Source organism: Telopea speciosissima, chromosome 3 (assembly GCF_018873765.1).
Source record: "Telopea speciosissima isolate NSW1024214 ecotype Mountain lineage chromosome 3, Tspe_v1, whole genome shotgun sequence".
NCBI lineage: Eukaryota > Viridiplantae > Streptophyta > Magnoliopsida > Proteales > Proteaceae > Telopea > Telopea speciosissima.
The window spans coordinates 26,738,383-26,763,380 of NC_057918.1; the positions used below are offsets into that span (position 1 = coordinate 26,738,383).

The window sequence follows — 24,998 nt, forward strand, 5'->3', positions numbered from 1 at the left end:
AGTTACTAGCTTTATAAGGGTTTTTGGATTTTTGGAACTACCCTAGAGAGTTTAGGAGTTGAGGGCTAGGGTTTTAGGGATTCCAAAATTGGTTAAGTCTCATTGCATTCTCCAATCTATCCTATGGAATAGTCGAACAGGGGCTTATTTTTCTAAAAAATAAATTAAGAGAAAAAGAACTCTGTTAGGGAGTGTGACCTACATCAGTAATTCCATGAGTCTAACTCTCCTCCCAATATGAAAAGACATCTATGCCCCCTTGGTTTGAAGAGGAAAAAAATAGACACATGGGAGTGCTGGCATAGCCACACTCCCGCACAGAAAACTACTTTCCATAAATTAATAACTCTCTATGATGGAGCATCTAGGTGTGATGGGTTAGAGAACTCTAGCCATTTTTCTTTTCTCCATTAGTATTTACTTTTACTTGAGCCACAAAATGGCCAATTTATATTCTGAAGCAATGTTTGTGATATCCCCTCTTTTGGAAATTAATTTTTCTTTTTTATGGTGCTGCCACATGGATAGTTGACTTTTTTTAATGGGAAAGAAAAATATATTAAACCATAGATAATAGCGTTTGCACAATATTGCCACTAAGCATCAAATGCTTCATATTGCTAGATACAAAATTTGTTAAAAAGTTCTACTCAAAAAAAAAAAAAATTTGTTAAAAAATTAAGGTCCAAAATGTGGCCATTAGTAGTGTGAATAACAAAAGCAAAAGCAAAATCGTGATGAGCTTTAAAGAGCATAGTAAGTACATACCAAGGCCTCACATCAGCAGTTGGATTCTTTATCATTTATACAAGGTTTTTTTTCATTTGGACAGTTGATTTTGAAAAATGAATTTTAGTTAGTAGATTAGCCATGTATCAAATTTCATAACCAAATTCAATTAAAAATCACCGAATATATATCCATGCATACTTACCTACCCTCTCAATTTTTTGATTTTTAAATCTTTATTTTATCACTTGAAGAACTCTATTCTGAGCTGAAACTTGATATGTGGACAAAAAAAGACCTTAGGATCTATGTATCCACAAAATTTGAGCCCAGATGATCTATCAATTTGACCCTTTTGTAAACATTAACCCCTTAAGAGATATGGCTTGCCCCTTGTGGTGGGATTTTAATCCCACATCGGGTAGATGGGGTGTGTATGTTTGTGTTTATTTGCATTCCGTGGCTTGAAAGGTTGGTTAACCCTTTTAAGCTGACGTGTGAGAGAAGTGTTAATTGACTCATTCACCTTTACTTTGATAACATTATTTTGCAATCAAATTTCATGTCAAAGCAGGCTTTACTTGTCCCTTACATATCTAAAATATTTCAGGTTGTCCACAAAAGGGCCAAATGTTATCCAAATGAAAAGGGAAAAAAAATCTCATAAATCAAAAAGTGAAGTTTGAAATGAAGGAGAATATATATTTTTCGGGAAGTAGTTCTCTGTCCAGGAGTGTGGCCTATGCCAGCACACCCATGTGTCTGTCTCTCTTCTCCTCAAAACAAGGGGGTAGAGATGTCTTTTCACATGGGGAGGAGAGAAATAGACTCATGGAAATGTTGGCGTAGACCGCACTCCCGGACAGAAAAATTTTTCCCATATTTTTTTTTAGGTGAAAAGAAAATATAAAATTAAGGTTAAAGTTATCCATTCCCCCCACCCCCCACCCCCACCCCCGCCCCCAAAAAAAAAAAAAATAGTCATAGTTTTTGTAGTTGGTACGTGGACCAAATTGATCTGCCAAGTGGAAGAATGATACAATAATTTTGACTATTAATTATCTAAGGCATCATTTCAAAAATGTAAATCGGATTGGTTAAATTGGTTGATTTAGATTTTAGATTGAAGTCAACCTCGACTGAAAGGAGATTCTAGGGATTTTAGGATTGATTCTGATCCAAAGGATCGGGAGCAATAAGGCCGATTCGACCTTCCATTTTAATAACCTTGATCTAAGATGGAGCCTTTTCAGCCTTAATTCAATTATTTACCTGCCCATGTTCCTAGTGCACCCTCTGCATCCTCTTAATAGTAGGGGTGTAAATGAATAGCCGAAATCTGTTTCTGTATCCGTGTTCGTATTTGTTTAGCACTATCCAAATCCGTCCGAAAGCTAAACGGATGCAGATATGGATAGGCTATAGCTATCCGAAAAGCTATATTTACATGTAAACGGATAAAATATCGGATCCGTATCCGTGTCCGTATCCGTTTAGCACTATCCGAATCCGTCCGAAAACTAATCGGATGCGGATGCGGATGCGAATATAGCACTATCCGAGCCGAATCCGATCCGTTTACAACCCTACTTAATAGTCCTTCACTTTTTCCATGCTTTGTCTTACCATACAATCTTGGGGGAGGCAATAGGAGTGCAATCGGAAACATGGACGGGCGGATATTTCCACCTTGCATAGAGGTGGGGCATCATTTTGCGCCCTTGTGTCTGCACAGGGTCACGCTCTCCCACAAATACAATTTTCCCATAAAAAAGCGAAAAAAGCCCACCGCCACAAATCTTTTACTTTTCCTTGGGATAGAACCAAATGTTTCAAAAATCATAATCAAACAGATTGAATCAGTCCATGATTCATCCCAACTCTAGATGTTTCGGAGAGATCGATTTTAAGGTTTTTGGGACCAAATCATTGGGTTTTCATATCTGAAAGCCGATTGCAGGGTCTTTTAAGGACTGATTCTGTCCGATCAGTTTGGAATCATCCATTTTACCAAAAGAAAAAAAAAAAACTTGTAATCATCCGTGATCCATCCCAATTCTAGACGTTTTGAATCGCCCGATTCTAGGGTTTTTAGAATCGATTTGATCTCAATTCTGACCAATTGGATCGGGATTGCAGGACCGATTCCACCGGAATACTAGTTTAAAACCCTTGGATAGAACTACATGGTACGTCATTGTCGGAATTGTTGGAACGATTCAACCCCAAATGTAATTTGCATATATTAGTAAATAATGCTAAAAAATTAGGTGAATTAAAATTTAGGGAAGCAGTTTTCTGTACGAGAGTGTGGCCTATACCAGCACTCCCATGTATCTATCTCTCTCCTCCTTAAAACAAGGGGGCAGAAGTGTCTTTTCACATGGGGAGGAGAGAGATAGACTCATGGGAATGCTGGCGTAGGCCACACTCCCGGACAGAGATCTTATTCTCTAATAAAATTTTTTATGGCTTTACCTGTCTTGAATCTGGACCCTTTACCCTGGCCTTTATGGCATTTCTTAATGGTAATTGAGTTTCTCAGAAGGTATGAGGTAAAAGGTTTCTATTGTCCAAGAAGGGTAAGGATATGGCGAATAACATCTGACCCTACAGTACTAATCTGGTGCCCTTATTATATTTTCATACTGAACTTACAAAGATTCCCATGCTGGGTGAGCAACTCAAGTACAGCTAAATAAAAAAAAAGGGGGAGAATGTTTTTTTGCGTGGGACGCAGGGCCATGCCCACGCACAATAGGGGCCGAAATGATCGCCATGCCCACCATGTATGACAGAAATTCTGCTCTCTTTTCTGCCTCTGCATGTGTTCTCATTGGTTGGCGCATACGGCGTGGCCCCAATGTCCCACCCAGAAAACAGCACCCCAAAAAAAAGTGAGCAACTTAAGTAAAAAGTTGGGGCGATGTTCTCTGTCTGAGAACGCACGGAGGTGCAAGCTGCACCTAGACACATGGGGCAGGATGAGGCTGTCATTTCAACCATTCAGGGGGGTGGGGCAGTCACTGCGCCTACCCCCAATGTATACTTATGTAAACTTGGGCTATATTTAAAGTATGTGAAGCAAAACTTATTAGTTGTGTAAACTTTTTGCCCAAGGAGTCTGAGCCCACCCGAAGCCCACCAAACATTTTAGGGCCTGGGTTGGGCTAGGCCGCAAGGGTTAGGATTTTTCAGGCTCGTGGTTGGGCTGAGTTGAGGCCTTGGTCGAGCCGAGCCTGGTCTTGCCTTGTACTTAGGTGTAAAATATCATAATTTACATTTAATATATACCATTTTATTATATAAAATATATACATATTTAGGTTAAAAATTATCTATGATTATAGTGTTGGAAAAAGAAAATATATTTAAATCCGCAAAATTTTGAATTGGCCTCGTTTCCATATGTTTAGCATGCAAATATTTGCGGGTGTCCTATATATATATATATATATATATATATATATAGAGGCGTTGTTCTCTGTGCTGCAGCGTAGCTTGTGCCCAAGCACGTGGGGGTGGGTGAAATGACCACCCTGCCCCCCTGCACAGGCTAACCTTGTGACTGGGCGCAGGTTACGCTGCGGCACAGAGAAGATTCTCCCATATACATATTTTCTTGTTAGATAATATTTTACTTAAATCCTTCGTTTGTTTTGACAATGAATTTTGATAAATAAAATTAAAGTAGGGTAATATTTAGGGTGCAACTTCTTGTTACCAAAGTGGTGAATATAGATTTCATCAGGAAAAAAAAAAAAAAAAAACTAAGAAATTGTAACCTTTTTTTAACGGGATTTTCTAAAGGTATCAATTAATTTGTAATCTTACTTCTTAACTCGTTTAGTATTACATACAATTTTTTTTAAAGAGGATGAGTATTGTCATTTCATATATAGAGGTGTTGTTCGACATTCTTTTTTACAATTGTCCTTTGTTTTATTATAAAAAATAATTAAATGAAGAATTTATGTGAAATGACATTATCTACCCTCATTGAAAAAATATGTATTGGCAAAAAAGTAAACTCACAAATTTTCTTTTCACCAACCATGGTTACAAGAAGATTTTCTTAATATTTAATAGGGAATGATTCATGCACGGTCACATGAATCCCAACGAAGCTTCGTCAAAGTGGGGGGTTTTGGATATTTTGATGGTCGAATGTTCCCATCCAACAGGTTTGTGTGCGACCGTGCACAAAACCTTTGATATTTTATTTCCCTCACTTTATTTGACAACAATAACATGAACCTCGTTTTAAAACTTTAAATCTCTATTATATTATATATTAGACAAAAAAGAAGGGGGTTTGTTGCTAGGCTACTTGGCCCTTGCGCCAACGTGAGGGCCACTGAGAACCCGCACACAAGCATCCTGAGGGTGGGCTAGGGTGGTCATTTTATTGTTCCATGTGAAGGGGCACAATGGGCGCTATCATGCAACATGCTTTTTCCTATTAAAAATTTGAGAGAGAATTCCCCATGTTATAAGTGTGAGGAGGAATCTACATGCCACATCTAAAGGTGGCCCACATTTTCAAAATAGGTGAGAGAAAATAAAAGAGAATCTGCACACTACTTTCGGGGCAATCTTTTTCCCTAAAAAAAATACTCTCTCTCTCCTTTGATGGCATACATCAACATTATTACTTTACATCAATTACCATAGTAGGCCTCATTTCTAATTCTAAACCATCCACAATTATTTAGATTGGTTCTTTCGCACGTACCAACAGGTGAACATACATGTGAGAGTCAACCACCTATTCTATTTTTGATATTTACAAGAGGAGGAGGGTTTTTATGGAAACAAAATTAAAATGTGATTGGCTCTGAGATGTACATCCTCGTGTTGGTATGTACAGATGATCCATTCTCCAATTTTTTGGTGAACATTTGGATTGAACCTCATTTGACTTGTGTTTTTCTTTGGTTGTGTCCTTTTTTAATTGTAGGGGAGTGTATGAATGACATCTCTACAGGTGTATTTACAACTTGATACATTCTTTTAATTGTCCCTTGTTTTATTCTTAAAAAGTTTTTATGATAGGGCTATAAGAGAGTTTTCATTTACCGTAAAAAAAAATTGTATAAAAAGATTTCAATATTAAGTTGAAAGTGTCATCATCAAAATGTATCATTGTCATGCAAATTTTTTAAGTATATATATGAAATGAGACTATTAACCTCGTGTGAAAGTTTGTATGTCATACAAAAAAGTAAATTACAAATTATTTGACACCTTGAGGTATGTCAAATCCTAGATTGAAGTGTTGCATAAAAAAATGTGTTTCATATTCTGAAGAGATCCAGAAAGCCTCTTCACTGATGAGGAGACTCATGTCCTTAACATTTATTTCCCCCCCCCCCACCTCTCTCTCTCTCTCTCTCTCTCTCTCAAATTGTTGGTGGAGTTTTAAAGTTCTTTTTGTCCTTAAATTAGTTTACTTTGTAACGGGTTTAGAGTAGGAAGGAATTTGCATACCACATCAATGGTATAGTTAAGAATGGGATCATTTACATGGGTTCCATATAGATAAAAATAGGAGAGAGTGTCAATGTGGGCTCACAACTTATTATTTGAGAGGACATTTGTTTGCACATACACTGTGTGCTTCTGTTTCCCTACTAATATGACCAAAACGAACAACATTTTTGAGTTGCCACATGAAAGATTGCACTATAATCTAAATTCTGATTACAAGAATGAACTGAGTTTTTCTTAAGCCGTGAGTGGGAATCCATTCATTGCAGGGCTTAAAATGCGTGTGGGAGGAGGGTATTGAAAGAATATTTTGAGGAACCTACTAAAATTCTATAGGGTTTGTGATACCTATGATGGTGTGGTGAACCTTCACCACAAGGTGAAGGAAAACTTTCTCCTACAAAAAAAAATTTGTATATATCTTTTAGGCAAAAGGTTTTCTGGTCGGCGGACCAGCTAAGAGAATCTGTGGTTGGAATTAATCCCATCTATCCATATCGCATCAACAAATCTTGTTCGTTCTTTAGATCCATAATCCCATACGGCCATATACGACATACGTCACTTCGTTCGAGGGAAAATACGATCTTTTTTTTTTTTGGTTAACAGGGAAAATACGATCTCAAAATACACTTTCCTCCCTCCTTTCCCGTCGTTTGCTTCCTTCTAAGCGAAGGCTGCACCTCCACTCCCAAACCCCAATCTCTATCCATTCTCCTCTCTGTCTTCTCTTACCCTTACGAAAAAACACAATTTTTTGCTTCCTGCAGAAAGGAGAGGTGTTTAATTCAGTGAGTATGAAGTTCAATCAAATATGGTAGCAGTTCACGAAGGCTTATTTTTGAGTTTCCGCCGTACTGTGAAAGCTGCTCACGAAGGCTTATTTTTGCCTGGACCAGTCCGATCATAGTGCCAGGGTGGTAGCAGTTCCCTAGTGTTCGCAACTTTGCTTTCGAAAATACCTTTCAATCGTTAAGAACTAAATCATGCCGACAGCGATCAAGGATGAATGAGGAAAGGAAGGGATTCAGATCTTCCCTGTTTCCGGAAGTATGGACTGCTTTTCTATATAGCCTTTTGGGTTCCATTGAAGAAGAACTGAAACAAAACCTAGGACCACAGAAGGAGGGCGAGTGAGTCGCCACTGGCGATGGATCAATGGCACTTCCGGATGCTGCAACCAATTCGAGCTACTTGGTGTTTGCAGGTGGCGGTGGAGAAGGCCGAAGCGAGATCCCTGGTGCCATTGTACTCGTAGAATTCGATTTTTCTTCGAATTCTCTCTCCCAAGAACTGGTGAGTACTTTTTTATATGATCTAATATCAGGTAGATTTTGGGGGTTTTAATAGTACCAATTCATTCAGTTCTATGCTATCTTTCGTAATTCAATTCGATACTTGCAAATAATCTATTCCCATATAGTGTGGAACTGTGGATCAGCTGCGTTACATACGTACATTGAGTCGTCTCCCTGATTTTCATGGAATTTACCCTTAACTGTTCTATATGCATTTGATCATTGTTTTCATTGGTGGATACATATTAGATATCATCTTTCTTTCCAGTTTCAGGCTTTCAGCCGTCTTAGTGTTCATGTTATCAGCTGCTACTGTAATAGTAGAGTTGATCTAGCTAACGTATTGTCATTTCAGGGCTTGTAATTTACTTCTTATGACCCAGTATGTGTTTCTTTGTATCTTGTATGCTATCTTTAATTTGTGATGGAATGGTGCTATGCTGCAGAGCTCTATTTGTCTAATTTTTTAAATTTTCTGTATCAAATGGTACATTGTCGACAATGAGCATGTTCCATATGTATCCTTGCTTCCATTTACTGGACTTCCCCAAATTCATGAAATGCAGTATTGGGATACACCTGTATGAAATTGTTGTAGACAATTTATAGCTCAATAATCCATGTGTCTCCCGCAATTCACCAGTGGTCCAAAACTCATGCATGTATTCCATATTGGTGTGAATTTGAAGAAATCTCCTTTGCACTGTGGTAAAAAGTTAGATTAACAAAAAATTTATGACATTCTTTTCTTTTCTTTTTTGTTTAATGAGACAGCTTAATTTGTCAGTTTAGAGATCTAAGCCAAAACTTGAGGGATGAGACTTAAGATATCTGAGATCAAAAGTCTCCTCTTCTGTTTATTTATTTTTTATTTTGGGTGTTGTCGATACTCTTCCATTTGATCCATGGAGGTAGGTGATTGTGATTATATAGAAACTTGTCCCTGTTAATCCATCAAGCCAGAATATACTCCATGTCATGTTAATGCACTGTGGTTTACAACTTCGACAGCTTGGCATACACTTTAATCTATTTATGGGAAAGGATTTCTTAAGGCATGGCATTGCTGATAAAAGCAAGCATTAATAATTATTTCTTTCAATAAGCCCCAGCAGCTTCAATGTAAAGGAGGAGGACAGGTTGATGTGGCCTTCCATCTCCTGTTTGAATTTCCCTACATGAATAATTTCTAAATTACTCCTTGGTCCAGACCTTTGAAGGACTCTTCCTTACGCAACTATTGGAAGCAAGGTTATAGGTATCGGTATCAGCATCAATATCGGTCTTGGCCAATACCAATACGGATTGGCTGGAATCAGGCCGATACCAATGCAGAATTGCAACAAAAATTTATTTTTCCAGTTCTGATCCATGTTGCAATTGCAATTAATTTCCAAGGGTGTTTTCAAACCGCTAGTCACTACAAAGGGTCATGGAATACTTTCCTTTTTGTTATAGGTTTGCATGCGTTTCAGGATTAAATTGGACAACAAGGCTGTTACTTGACTTATCCTATTTTTATTGTTGTTGAGCACCTTAGGATTATCTTAAAGGAATTACCCATTTATTTCTGCAATTTTAATCTTAGCATTAGTATATAGAAACCATATTGGTGACATTTTAGTATGGAACCGTTTTAGTGACAGATTATTATCGTGACTGGTCATATGTTCATCGTTACAGGCTTTTCTAGAAAGAAGGCTTAAGGAGCATTCAGAGAGGCAGAACCGTATTAATTATTATATCTTTACTGATTTTGATGCGGGTGTGGTTGATAATCTTGGAGTAATATTTCAGAAATATCCAAATTTTTATATTGCTCTAACTTTTCGGAATAACAAAACTAACCCCTAAATTCAGGATTCATTGCAATGAGGGGCATAACTGATGAAATTTTAAGGTCAACGACTTGAATCCCATTTGTCATTGCATCAGGTTGTATTTAGTTAGATATGAAGGGAGTGAAAATGGTATGGTGTTGAAGTGGGTGTCTCTTATTATCATTGGTTGGAATACAAAAAAGAATCTAGCAAGTCATGCATTCACTTGTTGCCAAAATTTTCACTCAATAACTTTATTTTTCCCCTTTGATTTTGAAATGATATTTGAATGTAACTTCATTTTCCACCAAAAACTCAATTTAAAGTTGCTTTCTTTTCCTGCTTGAATCCACTTTGGATATTTCTTCACTTCTAAAGAAATACTAGCCTAAGGTGGAGCCCTGTTTTTGACTTCATCTGCGGAGAATGGGCGGAGGGTTCTACGCGGTTCTGTTTCTTCAAAAGTTGTTCCTTTGAAGCACCAAATGTTCTTGCATTAGGCAGTGAAGGCATTGGGTTGAGGCCTTTAGTTAAGAGATCTTGTATTCAGTTGACAAGAATCCCAGGAAACATTCACACTGTCTCTACAGGGAGAATTCAAGCTGAGGAAATTGAGATAATAGATCATGGATGCTCTGGTGAAGAGTTCCAATCCTTCTTAGCTGTTGAAAGCTTGAATGTTAGTATTGCAGCAGGTGTGCTTCTTCACCATTTTGCTAGAAACAACATCAACAGACATAATTCTCGCTGAGGTGATAAGCAAACCTATGCACTTAGTGCAAACGCATCAAATGATTTTTCACATGGTTATTTGGCTTCCTACATGGATTTGTTATAACCTATAATCAGTGTAGAATTCTTGACTGAGCTCGGAGGTATACCTATTGTTGCTTATTCTTCTACTTAAGTTGATATGTTATACTCTATTATTGTCATGTTTTTTTTAGCATTCTACTGCAGTTCTTGCTTTTAATCTATTGGTACTTTCAGAGTTCAGACATATGGCTTGGTTTACACTCAACTTTAGGTAGATTTTGATTACTCATTTTTTGTCGAGCATTTTGAATTCATGAGCTCATAAAGCCTTACCTTCTAGAAATGGAAGAGCAGAAGTGTAAGATCAGGGATACAAGCCATAAAAGGAATTCTTTGTTCTTCATATTTTCTGTTTTATGCATGTGGCTGTGTAAGCATTTAACTTTACTGCTTCATCTATCATAATTGCCTATATAATGCCAAGCTAACCTTACCAGACCATGACGTCTGTCCGGATGTGGAAGGAGACATAATAACATCTGCTTTTCGATCAAGGGTGAACTGAGGCCAAGATGTTTGGGCGATTGTCAATTGGTAGGGCTCCGAACATTCCTAATTTAATAAGGAGATATTTTTTGTCGTCCACCTCAACGTTGCACATAGAATTCTTGGATTTATCAGATGAACATTGTATAAGAGTTGTCCTGACTTGAATTTTTATGGAACTATTTTGATACTTTCAGCACGTCTTCCGAAATTATATCTCACCACCTTCTGTTTTTCAGTTAATCATTCTAAACTTTCTCTTAGTTTCTAACTTTCTTCTAGGCCTGCAGATACCTTGTTTAGTCGTATTCATGAATTGCTTAAGAAACTTCAATATAGTTATCATAAGTATTATTATATTTCCGGGCCAAACAATGGGGTCACCATTGGGTAATTCTTTGAAGCAAGGTTTGTGGAAATGTCTCATGGTTACTTGTAAATTCCAAACTCTGCTTATAGTGGGTCTTTAGCTCAAATTGGTAGAGCACTTGGAACATAAGCTTGTCTCAAGCATATTCTAAGGGGATGGTGGTTCAAATCCACCAAGACCCTTTTAATTCAACTGTTCATAGATAGTTAAGGAATCATCCACACAAAATAGTCGCGCATGATGTGTCAACAACCTTGATATGTTGTTTGGAGATCCATCCTACAGTTCCAGATCAAATATGTCTCAACTCATATGTGCAGTGCAATTGCCTATGTTGTAAGGTAAACCATTGGTGTGCCTTTTTGTTTTTTTATTCCTTCTTTGTTACTTGGAAGATGTCCATTTCATACCATGCTACATATAAGCACTCATTGGTGATTATTATTATTATTATTTTTTAATTCGTATAGGACAATAGTCGAGGCATCATAAGATGTACTCTAGATGATATTTTGTCTGATTCCCCTCATTGACACATCGACGCATGTGACAACTCCTTCCCCCCCCCCAAAAAAAAAGGTCAATTTTTTTTTTGATGACAGTGTAATCACACAAACCACACCAATCCCAAAAGGTCAAATTGTTTTCCCTAAAAAACACATCGGCGATTGTTTTTTAAAAAACTTAACCGAGATAATAGAGGAGGCATTGTATGATCCACTCGGATTGACATCTAGATTAGTTCTTCTTGTCGACATATCGATGCTTGTGTTTAATGGCACAAAAAAAATTCCATTACCAAACTAGGTCAAATTGTTTAGAAGAGACATCTTATGATCCACTCAGACTAGGGCATTTGGCCAAGAAATTTTTTCGAAAAAGAAAAAAAAAAAGGACTAAAGTCACTATGTTTGGTACTTATTCTTATTTTAATGAGTAACTATGCCATATAGTACTTATGTTTAGTACTTATTTTACTTTAATGAGATCATAGTGTCGGCATTTGGACTAGTTACCATAATTGACATGTCAGCAATTGTGACGGGAAAAAATAATATTCAAATTCCAACAAATCAGATTCCAGTGCTGAAAATAGTTGGGGATATCCTCCATCTTGCAACTTTTTTTACTTCCTGTTCGTTCCACCATATTTCCAGGGAAATTAAAAACGTAGCTGACTCCTTGGCTCAGAGGACGTTGTCCATAGCGTGTAGTACTTCTTGGCCCATTTCCTTCACATGATTGTATGATATTTGTAATTCTGATACCGTGTGTCGTTCATGTTTCAATAAATAGCTTCCTTTATACAATGTTTTCCCAAAAAACCCATCACTGTTTATTTTAATGAGATCATAGAGGGGGCAAAATAAGATCTATTCGGGTCGTCATTTGGATCAGTTACCATGGTCGACATGCTCACACTTATGATAAGTGGAAAAATATATATTCCAAATCCAACAAACCAGGTCAAATTGTTTGCCTTGAAAAATCAATCAGTGTTTAATTTTGCAAAGAAGTGGCAAAAAAAATAAAAAAGGGAAAATTTCACCGACACCCTTTGTAAGTATATGAAATATCACGGACATACCAAACTTTGGAAAAATATCACAGACTACCTTTACTTTATGTTTTTATTTCAACTTAGTCCACTATGCAGTTAAGTTGCTGTTAATTCTTTTATCATGGCGAAATTACCCTTACCACAGGGTGATTTCCCTATAATACCCTTACATCTAAAAACAATTATTGTTCATCTTTTCCCTTCCATCCCACTCGATCCCAATTCCACTGCCGACATCCACCAGGGAGGTGAGTCCCTCGAATTCCTTGTAGGTATCGAGGATCTTCTTCATGGTGATGGTGGAGTGGTTGGACATTCTGCTGTTGAACACTTTATTTCACCTTTGGGTACTAACTGTGCTTAACGTCAGGGGGAAGGTTGCCATTTTGACCAAATTTGGGAAGTTCGTGACATATTGAATATTTACTGGGGGTGTCTGTGAAATTTTCCCTATTTTAACATCTTCTTTGTATCTATATACTTTGCAGTGGTCTTTAGTTGTTGGATTTGTTTCTCAATACATTGTCTGTGTAACCATTGTTATCTGATGATTTGCCCTTTGTTTTATCTAGTATAGTTGGTGTTTTCTGGTACTGTTATCCTAAAGTTGTGTTGGTTATGGTTGCATCTTATGCATAATGAGTTTGGGCATATTATCATACGTTGTATGCACTTGCACTAATGTAGTTTCAGTTAAGTTGAAACTGTGCCACATTGTGAAGAATCCATATTTTGTTCATTAATACCATTTTCTGTTTTTGTTCCCCTCCCTTTCTTCTATTTTTTGTTATGATTCAACTAAAGAAAGCCTAATATTCTTTTCTCATTTTCCTTGATATATCTTAGGTTTATTAATAATTTGTTATGCCAGGTGCTGATTCATGCATCATCATATCATTTGATAATTAGGCAAGGACTGCATTCTCAGTCCAAACAAGCAGGCTCAGCTTGGATGATGGGGCAAGGATTGATTAGAAGTTCTTTGGATGATGGGGCAAGGATGGATTAAAAAACACTACTGTTCTGCCCTTCGTGTCCTGTTTTGGAGCTGCTGCAATATGGAGTGGTGCCTTCTTTTTCACCTGCATGTGCACTAATGTTACCATAAAAACCCCATTAGAATAGTGTTGGATGCATACCAATTCAGCATAGAAGGAACTCTTATGAATCTGCGGATCATTTAGAGACTGGAGGAGCTGAAGAAGACATTTACTTATTATGTTATTAAATTAGTGAAAACTTGTGATCAACATGATTTTCTCAATCTTAATGTGAGGGTCTTCTTAGACTTTGTGTTATATGCTAGGCAGGCCAGTCTTCAAGTCACAGCTGAGCATTGGTTTTAAATTATATCATTGTAGTTTACAAATTTAAGAAGTATGTTCTGTAACCATCAGTAGACAACAGGTCATGGACTTGTGTACAATCCGTCAATTGAGTTGATTTATTTGTGAAGTCCCTTGGCTGGTGAGTACACATTGTATATTGGAATTTGTCACATGTACTGTAAATTTCAAAATCTATTGCAATGGTTCATCATGGCAGCTCCATTTTTGAGAAATTTATGTACTTAGGCTGAATGCCTAAATCTCTGCCCCTGAACCCAAAATGTTGATTGTCCAATCAATATTTACCTCCAAATCAAGGATTTAAATCATAGATCCAAGGATATGGATTGGCCGATATGCTTGATCCAAAGTATTGCATATCAATCAGTTTCTTTTAAGACAACCCAGGAGGAAAGAAAAAGGAATAAGAATAAATTGGACGGAGTCATTTCCATGTGCTGTACCCAAACCATGAGAAGAACAAAAAAAGCCTCAAAAGAAGAATCCAATCTTACTCCTCCCACAAATGCCATCCAAAGCAAAAGAGAATTTGAACAGCCCCAACCAGCTTTCCACTTGAATAAGCACATTCCGGAAGAAGGGCTTCAGTATCTCCATCTAGTCTAAGAATTGTTTCACTTTTGCTTGGAAAGATCCTTCTACTTCTTGATATACAAACCCCATAAGGTAAAAGGCATGATAAAATCAATGGTCTAAAGAATCAGTATTAATTTACACCGATAGAACACGATAAAGCTTTTCTTCTTTTGTCTTTTTCTTCTCCTCTTGCTGCACCATAATACTTTAAAAAAAAAATAACTCTGAAAGGAAGACAACAATTCCAAGGTCAGAATTTGAAAGAAAATTTATTAAATTAATCAACATGAGAGTCATGATGGACTCGAACCATCATCTCTTGGTAAAAAACCAATTGTTCTTCCTTTTTGAGCTAAAGACTCACCCACATCAATTAAAACCATGTTAGTTTATACAAGAAAAGATTAGAGTGATTTGTAGTTACTTTTTAAGAATTAAAAAAAATTGTGTCAACTAATGATGCAAAAGCTATTAGGGTAAAATATCAGCTCTGTGCTTTCCCTTTCAAAGATATTCATGAAATATCAGTTTGAGAAACCAAATTCAGAAGGGGAGGGGGGGATTCAAACAGTTCACCATTCCTGAACAGCTAACAAATAAGAATGCAACAAATTTTAACAAAAGAAAAAGGGGTTTTAGGGATTCAAAACTTCTTCACCAGTCTATAACCCACCTGAAGAGAGCTTAGGCAAGGACTTAACAACGAATTTTGAAGAATAGTCTCTTTTATTTTAAGATTTTATGAAAAATCTAGCAAACATTAAATATAGCAACAGTTTTTGCCTTGATTGGAAGTCAAAACAGAGAAGTCAGTGTTGGAACAGAGGAGGAGGAGAACAGAAGTGGGAAAATGCATGAGAACTTCATAAGATTGACCATGTTCCCGGTGGCATCTCCTCTGAGTTAGAAGCTTTTACAATTATTATTTGAAGAGTTATGTCTCTTTTTTACAAAAATAGAAGTATGGAAGCCCTGTTTCAACTTTCAACTTCTTCTAAGTAAGTTGCTTAATTTTATGGATTCCTGTAGACACTGAATTTTGTCACCCTCCGGCAATGATGACAACAGGACATGGACAGACATCGGTATCTCTCTCAAGAAGGACTCTTGTTCCTACATCTGAACCAAATCACCCTAAACATCCCTAAAATGGCTTATCAGACCCTTTTACTAAACGTTGAAGGAGGTACTGCTCACCCTCCTCCACCACGACGGTCCCACTAACCGTTTAGCGGGCCGTGGGGGTCTAAGGGGGCAGGCAGTCCCCCTGTGGGGGGTGTAGGGCGGCGGAGTCCCCCGACAGAAAATTTTTTGAAGAGCCAGAAGGAAGACAAAACCCAAAAAGACCAAGCCCATGGGCCCAGATAGAACCCCATTAGAGCCCATCTCAGGCCCAAAAACAAAGGGACAAAGGCACTGCGCTCCCACGGCGCCGTGGGGCTCCTTCCCACGGCACCGTGGAGACGAGTACCTACTTTTCATGGCGCCGTGAGGGGGTGTGACATCAGCTTACTGACGTCACCCACGGCGCCGTGGAGGATTTATCTGGCCAAGAGAGAGAAGGGGCCCCTCCCTATAAATAGGAGGGTCCCCCTCCCTCATTTCCGAAGCTTTTCTGGGGTAGGGAGACCCTCCAGGGCTTGTTTTGCCCCATTTTCATCATCTTTTCATCCGTCTTTCTCTCATGAGTATGTGAATGAGTGGAGTTATTCGACGTGGGTCAATCCTTCGATTATCCATCCAAGCATAGAGCGATTCTACTCTTGAGTATTATTATCTCGTCAGTGTACGGATAACGAAAACCCCCCTTCACAACCGTTATTCTGTCTGCACACAGATAACAAGAATCCTTTATATAGCCGTTACTCTGCCCGAAGTTTGAGTAGCGAAACCCATCTCATATAGTCCTTACTCTGTCCGACAAGAGAGAGACAAGTCGATCGTCCGTCTCCACCTGAGCCGTGGGACATCACATATTTCGCACTCAGTGCGCTTTCGTTTATTTCGTGTATTTCTTGACAGGTATCTGTATCTTTCCTTCTTATTATTTTTGGCATAATGTAGACAATTAAAGTAACTCGTTTTAATGTACATAGTAAATGATTTTTCTTTCTTTGTCATGATTAGTGCATCATAACTTAGCCTTACATGTTAGTATATGATATATTATTAAGGGAGAATATTCGAAAACCAGCATCTAGTAGAAAGACCGGTTTATCCGGGCGAAGTGGGTGCCTAACACCTTCCCACCCTCGTAACCTAACTACTTACCCTGAATCTCTGACCAGACCATATGGAATCACGTAGCCCTTTCCGCTAACCCCGGAAGGGGCTACACTCATTGGGTCCTAGGCCCTAACCCTAGGTGGCGACTCCATTTCTTTATAAAGCATGATCCCAATCCCCATGATGATATATCAGAACGATACGCCGTTATTCATCAAAGCCAATCCTTGTCGCCAAAAGGCTGAAGACCCATCGTCCCGAGGACCACGGTACTTACAATTCCATTAATGAATCTCTATTCATAATCCTGCCAGGAAAAAAGAAGAAAATAATAAGGCAATAATTACAAAAGAAGCAGCTTCTTAAATAACCTCTTAATTTCACCTTTTCTGATTACTGTAATAACACTAGAAAAAAAAAAAAGAATATGATTCTCAAAGATAAATAGATATATCACAGAATAAATTACTAATCTTAGTGATAAAACAGATATTTCACATAATAAATGACTAACATCTTTTCCCCCCACCTTGATGGAAAAAGATCCAGTCAATCCGAGTAGCGTGCAGCACTTGTGTAACTCCTGGGATTGACAGGGCGCTTTGACCGCCTTACCCCTGCTCGGGAGACAATCTGCTATTGTTACTGATTCTCCTCTCATAAATCAAGGAAGTGAAAACCATAGACAGCTTGTCAGATTCACTAAATATTTATCATAATCCTGGTTGGTTCAGGGGGGAAATCCAGAATAATGTTTCAGAAACATATCCAACTCCAAGTTATGAGATACATTTTACATTTATTTTGGAGGAAAAATTAATTCAGACAAGAATAAATTCCTAACAGTTGGACTTAGCAATGGATGAAACATAAGAAGCCTCACCAAGGAATCCCAGAACCAAATTCTTCTAGAAAAAACCTGAATCCTTATCAATGCTGCTTTGCCCAAGAAGAAAATAATTATACCCAGCAATAATACTAAACAAGAAATCCTTTCATCACTGCAAAAGTCATAGCAATACTCTTCCCCTCTCCCACCCCCACTGGTGGGTAGACTCATAAGGGCTCAAAAAACCGTACAGAAAAAAAAAAAATGCACAAGGTAATTCAAGAGTGAAACCTACTAGTTCTGGGAGAAAATAACTCAATTACCGATTCGCATTAAGAAAGAAACTCCAGCAAGTCAACTAAACAGAATAAAATTTTGAGAAAACAAATTGTCCCTTGGAATTTTCATATAATTGATAATAGTTCTTAGAAAGAAATACCTGGAGTGATAGAAGTTGCAGGAAGATGAACGATCGTCTCAGAGTTTGGCAGGGAGGGAGTTAGGGATTCCAAACCCAAGAAGTTCGATTGCAGCTCGTCTCCGTCGAACATTGCGCCGCACCGTCGCCGTGATACTCTGGTTTGGCTGTCGTTCACGGAGTGCATTTTTGTTGGATGGAGGGACTCTTGTCGTCGTTCACAGAGAGGAGAGAATGGAGGGAAAATCTTTACTTTTTTGGGGTTAAAATTTGGTTTTTCAATAGTGACCATCGGATTGAAATAAGTCACGTGTCGAGCTACTGGGGGAGTACTTGAGGAGAAATGGGGGATAAGTACTGGAGGCGATAAAAATCCGATTCCGTCATCCTTAAGGAGGGTGAATTGAAAAGTATGTTTCACTTAGCATTTGGATGCGAAAAATAAAATAGAAAGGCACTTCCTAAGTGTTGTCCGATCACCAATTGAAGAGTAGATATGGCTGAGGAGGGATGTTTAGATCATTAAATGGCACAACTAGAAAAGAGTAGAGTAACAAACAAATGAATTGGTAGAAACCTAGCAGTAGCATCAATAGATGACAAGATTAGAGAGTTCAATGCAATTGTTCAGGCAAGTACAATGACAACCAATGCTGAGTAATGATTGAATCAAATTGACCACTAAACTGTTGCATCTATTAATCAGGCTAAAAGGATCTAGTATAAGGAAATAAATAAGGTACGAAGACCATGGGTATGCAGTAATCTTGGTAGAAACTTGAAAAAACCCTTGAACATTGATTAGATATTCAAGGTAGATTCAGTTTTGTATTATTAATGTACAATTTACAGAGTGTTAGGTAAATCTAGTTTGAACAATACAAGCATCGAAATTCATCATTAGAAATCTTTATCATAAAATAACTATTGTTCTGTAATAGATTTAGAAGTGTCTTGAACTGCAGTATCATGAGTTTCAAATCCATCCTTTCAACCAAGAAACCAGAAAAACAAATTTACCTCACTTTTAATTCCTTTCTACAGGCATTCATAGAAAAACCGGTCTCAACCAGAACCATTTGATTCTTCCCTTGGAGAAGGAAAGGGCAGAGAGAGAGAATCATGCTTGTGTTTGCGAAGGTGAGGTTGAGTAATTTGCGGAGCCTCCAGGGATGAAAACCTCCAACAAATGGGGTTTCAAACTCTTTATTTGGGTCGACGAATGCCTCAACGATCGAACACGTCCAGGAACGAAGGGGGCTATACGGTATGCCCTGGTTCTTCAGGTTCTGCAGATCAGGGCACCTTTACCAAATGGGGTTTCCAACTTTGGAATACAACATTTGAATCATAAATCTAGTTGTAGATCGTCAAGGCCCCTTGAGAGAAAACCCTAACTCAGCTCGCAACAACAAGATTGTAGAGAGAGACGAAAACGATGGTAGGAGGGTCTACGACGAACTTAGTTGTTGGATACTCTCTCCAGGGTATTTTGTACTAGCAACAACAAGGCTCATCTGCAGGGTAATCACCCCATTTGATTCATAAATCTAAGAACACGATACAGAAATGCAAGATGAAGAGGAAATGGGGATTCGAGAGGAAGAGAGGAGTCCAAGTTTTCGATTTCGTCAATCGCGATTCATACGTATATACGCTCATATATACAGAGTATATATAATATATTTGTTATTTTGTGCAATACATATTTCATAACATCGTATTATATTTTATTCCAAATCAAGACATTGGATTTATGTGCCAACATCCTACGGTCCAAAATTAACCCTCAAAAGATTCCTATATGAGGGTCTTTTATGTGTAAAAGTCTTCTATTGGTTGAGGTCTAGTATATGATCCACTGATTGGTAGTCACATGCAGGGTGATGTGACCATGCCATTGAGGATATATGGGATACTCTTTTAATTTTATTTTTTTTGGTAAAGATACTCTTTTAATTAAACACATGTCAAATTGAACCAAGGCATTGATATGATTCACCAGTTTATCAACCCAAAAAATAAAATAAGATTGTTGGCAGTCACAAGTTTTTGTGGCAAAATCATAAAAAAGATTTGAGCTGTTCATATTCAAGATTTCTTTTTTCTATTTAAACCATATGTTTTCTTCCAAACTTGGAAAAGTACTCAGTAGGCAGTAGTCACTGCCTGCTTGTGTGGCCCCTACACTGATATCGAGTCGATACCGATTTCTAAATCCCTGATCCCGGTTCCCCGGCAAGGGTCAATTCCTAGAATAATCCGGGGTTGATCTAGACCGATCCAAGCAAACCGAACCGGTATTTAAACCCTGGCATAAATAAACCCCACTTATAGAGAGAAAACAATAGAGGGAGGGAGGGGAAGCTATCTGCTTTACAGTGCTACCCTACCAACGGTCCTACACCAGTACACCCTATTGATATTTTGATTACCTTTTTCTTTTAAACAAACTGTCGCCCTCTCTTCTCAGTTCAGGACATGCCTTGAAGCTTCAAAAGGGAAAATGTACGGTTGCTATAGTACAATGTCCAGAACCCACCACAGATACCCAAAAAAAAAAAAAGATATTCTTGCCGATTGTCCAGAGGATTTGAAAATGATAACTCTGAAGACTATGCCTGACTTCTAGAGCACCTCTCTCTCCTATCCCTCTCTCTCTCTCTCTCTCTCTCTATCTCTCAAGGGGTAAGGGAAAAAGGAAGATTGAAAAAACCAAAGAAAAAGGGCGAGAAAAAGCTGCATTTGAGAAGAAAAAAGCAAGAAACCATACTCTTTACTGTATCATTCATTTCTGTCCACTTCACATGTTCACAAGGATTAATAACAAAAAAAATAGAAAAAGAACGACAAAAAACAGTAAAACCCCTCCCTCTTCTTCTTCTTCTTCCTCTTCATCTCAGTCTATGATTTTTTTTTCCTTCTCTGTTCTCTCTACACTGTACTCTATGTTCTATAGACAAATGTAAAATGCTTCTTCACAAAATAAAAAACCCAGGTGTGACTTGTGAGAGAGGCCTCAAAGATCGGTCTCATTGTATTCCACAAAAGGAGCACCACTCAGGACACGAGCCAACCACTCGTCGTCAATTTCCCCAACTTCAAACTCACAGCCATTGTTCATTCCTTCGTCTGAAACGGTAGAAACAGAGACCTCCTCGATTTCCGGCTGCAACGGCTCCTTTTCCGCCGCTACCGCCGGTAAATCTAGGGTCCCTTTAGAGAAAGGGAACCCCTTACCGGGACCCATGAAGTATGAAATGTTAATACCACTTATGTCGAAACTCGCCATCACAGTTGAAGACGAGTCAGAGAAGGAAGGTCCACAACTCTCTTCGTTGCCGTTGATCGTCACAAACGACGAAAATGGCGGAGAGTACATCGCTGAAGACGACGGCGCAGGATTGGCACTGGTAACATCATTATTAGCATGAGCAGGACAGTTTATCTCCTCCTCCAACAGCTTCATTACCTGCATCAGCTGCTCTTCTTCCACGGAAAACCGAGCCAACAACATCTCCTCCTCGTCCTCATCCTCCGCCTCAGACAGCGCCGGCGTTCGTGGTCGTTTTCCGACGGCTTCGAAGGGTCCTTCGTACTCGGGCCGTTCCCGGATCTGTTTCATCCTTTTCTTTTTTTTTTGCTTTTTTGGCAGAGAAGGAGAGAGAAATAGAAACACTGAAACAGTAGTGAGTAAGGGAAGAGAAGAGAGTATTAAATAGGGGGAAGCAGGGAGTGGGGTTGAGAGTAGAGTATCTGCCAGGGTGGCAGGTATGTTATGACACGTAGGATATGTGACACGTGGCAAATGGCAGGATTGGTCTGTCACTGTAGCAGAACTGGCGGGGATTTCATGTATGGTAACTGCGGTCCAACGCCGATAAGTCCAGGGGATATGTCGGTGGGCTGTTTTGGGAAATTAAAGCTGCCTCCAGAAATTTTCCTTAGCTTTTCCTTTCCTTTCCATCTCGGATCTTGAATTTACGATCTTGTCCTTGGGCTCTTATATTTCCCTATCAACCTCTATTTTTTTCCTTGGTCTCTTCCACACAACAAGGCGTGTCAATTGGGCGGTCTAATGCAGTTTCGATCTGTTACGGTCAAATCGAAACCAAATTCATTAAATAAGGTTTCAGTTTTAGTTTAGGTTCATGCATAGTTGAAAAATCAGGTTTTCTAATTTGAATTGTCTTTCAAAAAAATCTGATGAGGATTTGTCAAATACCATTAAATGAGTCACCTTTTTTATTTATTTTTTAATGCAATGAACATATATAAAGCAAAAGAGAACGCCATTTGGTTGTGCACGTCGCTCTGTCTTGACACAGAGGTGCACAACATGATCGTTGCACCCCCTAATCCTAGAAATGACCAGGAGTGCAATGGTCATTCTGCGTGCCCCTGTGTCAGGGCGTAGGGTATGTTTGACAAGTTTACTGCCTTGCAGTCATACCATACTTCTTTGAGGTCTATACCCAATAAAGATGCATGACCGAGACCTTTCTCTATGCTTACCACTGTGGCCTCCGTGGTTTAACCTGTATCCAAAAAAACCTACAGCCACCAAAATAATGCTTCCATACCTTTCTCTATGCTTACCACTGTGGCCTCCGCATTTTAACCTGTATCCAATAAAACCTACAACCACCAAAATAATGCATGATCGAGACCTTTCTCTATGCTTGCCACTGTGGCCTCCGTGTTTTAACCTGTATCCAAAAAAACCTGCAGCCACTAAAATAATGCTTCCATACCTTTCTCTATGCTTACCACTGTGGCCTCCGCGTTTTAACCTGTATCCAATAAAACCTGCAACCACCAAAATAATGCTTCCATCTACCAAAAAACAATAACTCCCAACTGATCTTTTTAAAACTGGGTCAGTAGATCCTACGCAAATCAAAACAGGAAAGTGTAATATAGGAAATTTTGCATTCCAAGAGAGGTAATATCATGAGTAATAGTTACATCATGGGGGGGGGGAATAAGGGAAGGGGGTATAGATTCAAATTAAACAACCATTTAGAAACATTATGAAGGACCTAGTGAGGATCAGGCTTAGCAACTCCATGAACAACTTTGTTCCTAATACTCCACATAAAATAACAGGTGATAACAGACAGAGAAAAAAAAAAAACAACAACAAAGAGATTGTTTATCCAAGATCTTGGCAGTCAAAAGGGAGATGCAGAGATTATCCAAAGAAGAGGTAGAAAGGAATTCTATTCTCAATCCCAAAGGGCCCGCGACCTAGATCCACTTGACCCATTCACCTGACACAGAACACAATGTGGATCAATTTGTATCCATGGTGAGAGGTTGTCTTGATCAGAATTCCTACATTTAAAACACGTCAAAAATATATTTGAATTTAGGGTGTATAGGAAGCTTCCAAAGATAATGCCACTAAGATGATTTTTGTCTTAAAATTTCAACAAATCTATATGACAGTAAGAATTTAGTGGCCATCTTAGTAGTGAATTTTCCATCCTTTGCAAGAATACACCACCACCTGTCATTAGCAAAAGAGATAGGAATCGACAGTATTGAATGAATAACATTGGTAGGTAGATATGAGCTAAGTAAGGGAATATTCCTTTAAGAACCATGAATAAAAAATGCTAATAAGAGCCTTAGAATCACCATCATTAGACAGATGAGAGATCCCAAATCCAGGGATCTTTGGAATCCATGGGTCTGTCCAAAAGACAGATTGAAATCCAGTATCAATAATCCTAAAAACCAACTATTTTAGGATATAATTTGTTACTATTTTACTCAACTTAATTTCTAAGTGAATCCACTTTATGGTTTTTTTAAAAAGGACTAAACTTGCCAAGTCTGTCATAATCCTCCAGGTAAAAATATTGAGTCTAATTTGACTAAGACGATTTATGACCCAGTCTCGTCATTTTTTATCCTAATCTAGTCTAAAGGACTTTTGACCAGATTTTTCAAAATTTTGACTCGACTCGGGTGATTCGGCCTAGTCAAAACCCAGTTTTCCAACTTTGATCAAGCTTCTTATTGTTTTTTGTTATTGGGTTTGGTCTGGTCCAGATTTCAGGATTACATGTATACTTAAGTAAATTAGTGACAATTTTTTTGGGGGGTTTTACCAATGAGAAATTTTTTTTCCAGTTTCTGATCAAGTTACCATTGATCCGGTTTCGTTTCTAGGGCAAGAGATCGTTGCTTGGTCATGTATCCCTTACACCAGCGTACTAGCGTGGGGGTGGATGAGAATGTGCACAGAAGCATCAACATAGATGAAATTTTTTATTTAAGAAGGGATTGGGCAGTAATTTCACGTGTTCCTGTGTCTAGGCGCACTAGTCATGCGACCAAGCAGCGTTCTTTTTCTCTTGTTTCTATTATTGGGTTCGATTCATCGGTTTAGATTGAACTTTGACAAACTTACTCCCAATTAGAGGTGGCAATCAGTTGGTTTGGTCCGTTTCGATTGGGCTGAATTGGTTTCGGTCTGGTACTAGGCCAAATTGGAACAAAATCATTACAACAAAGTTTGGTTTCGGTCCGGTCTTTTATTAGATTGACTTAATGGCCTCTTATTGGTCCAATACTGTGTAGGAACTTTCGTGTGCTTCTTGTGTCTAGGTGCAAGATCCACACGAGGGGAAAAGAATGCTACTTGGTCACATGGCCTATGTGGCTCTTATAGGTAGACGTGAAAGTACCATGCTGCCCCCATAAAAGCCAGAAATTCTTCCCAGGGCAATGCTTTCACGTGCGCTTCCATTAGCCAGTGCACATGTGCAGCCTTTAGAGGTCCATGCAATGATCATATATGGCAAGAGTTTTCTGTGGAGGAAGCGTAGCCCCTACATGCATAACGACATCAATAGGGCGGTCATTACTGCCTTTCATGGAGGGGGGGCATTTCACCCCCCATGTGTTTGGGCGCAAGGGGTACACTCCTCCATAGAGAACATTTCTCCATATATACAATGGAAAAAGGTTGGGCACATCGCCTGCATATGCTAGCAGCCGATGTGTCTATCTCTCTTTT

At 38.6% G+C, this 24,998-nt stretch overlaps 2 protein-coding genes across 2 annotated transcripts in view; one reads left to right on the top strand and one right to left on the bottom strand.

Annotated features, from left to right (window-relative positions):
• LOC122656117 overlaps window positions 1-3,869 on the top strand; it is a 48,169-nt gene extending 44,300 nt beyond the window's left edge. Inside the window, exon 8 of the transcript XR_006332045.1 lies at window positions 3,859-3,869. The gene's annotated coding sequence lies outside the window, so the exon portion shown is untranslated. The remainder of the gene's footprint in view (window positions 1-3,858) is intronic.
• A 17,118-nt stretch (window positions 3,870-20,987) lies between these two features.
• Window positions 20,988-24,998, bottom strand: part of LOC122655030 — a 34,253-nt gene continuing 30,242 nt past the window's right edge. Inside the window, exon 2 of the mRNA XM_043849281.1 lies at window positions 20,988-21,357. Coding sequence (XP_043705216.1) covers window positions 20,988-21,357 — 370 coding nt within the window. The remainder of the gene's footprint in view (window positions 21,358-24,998) is intronic.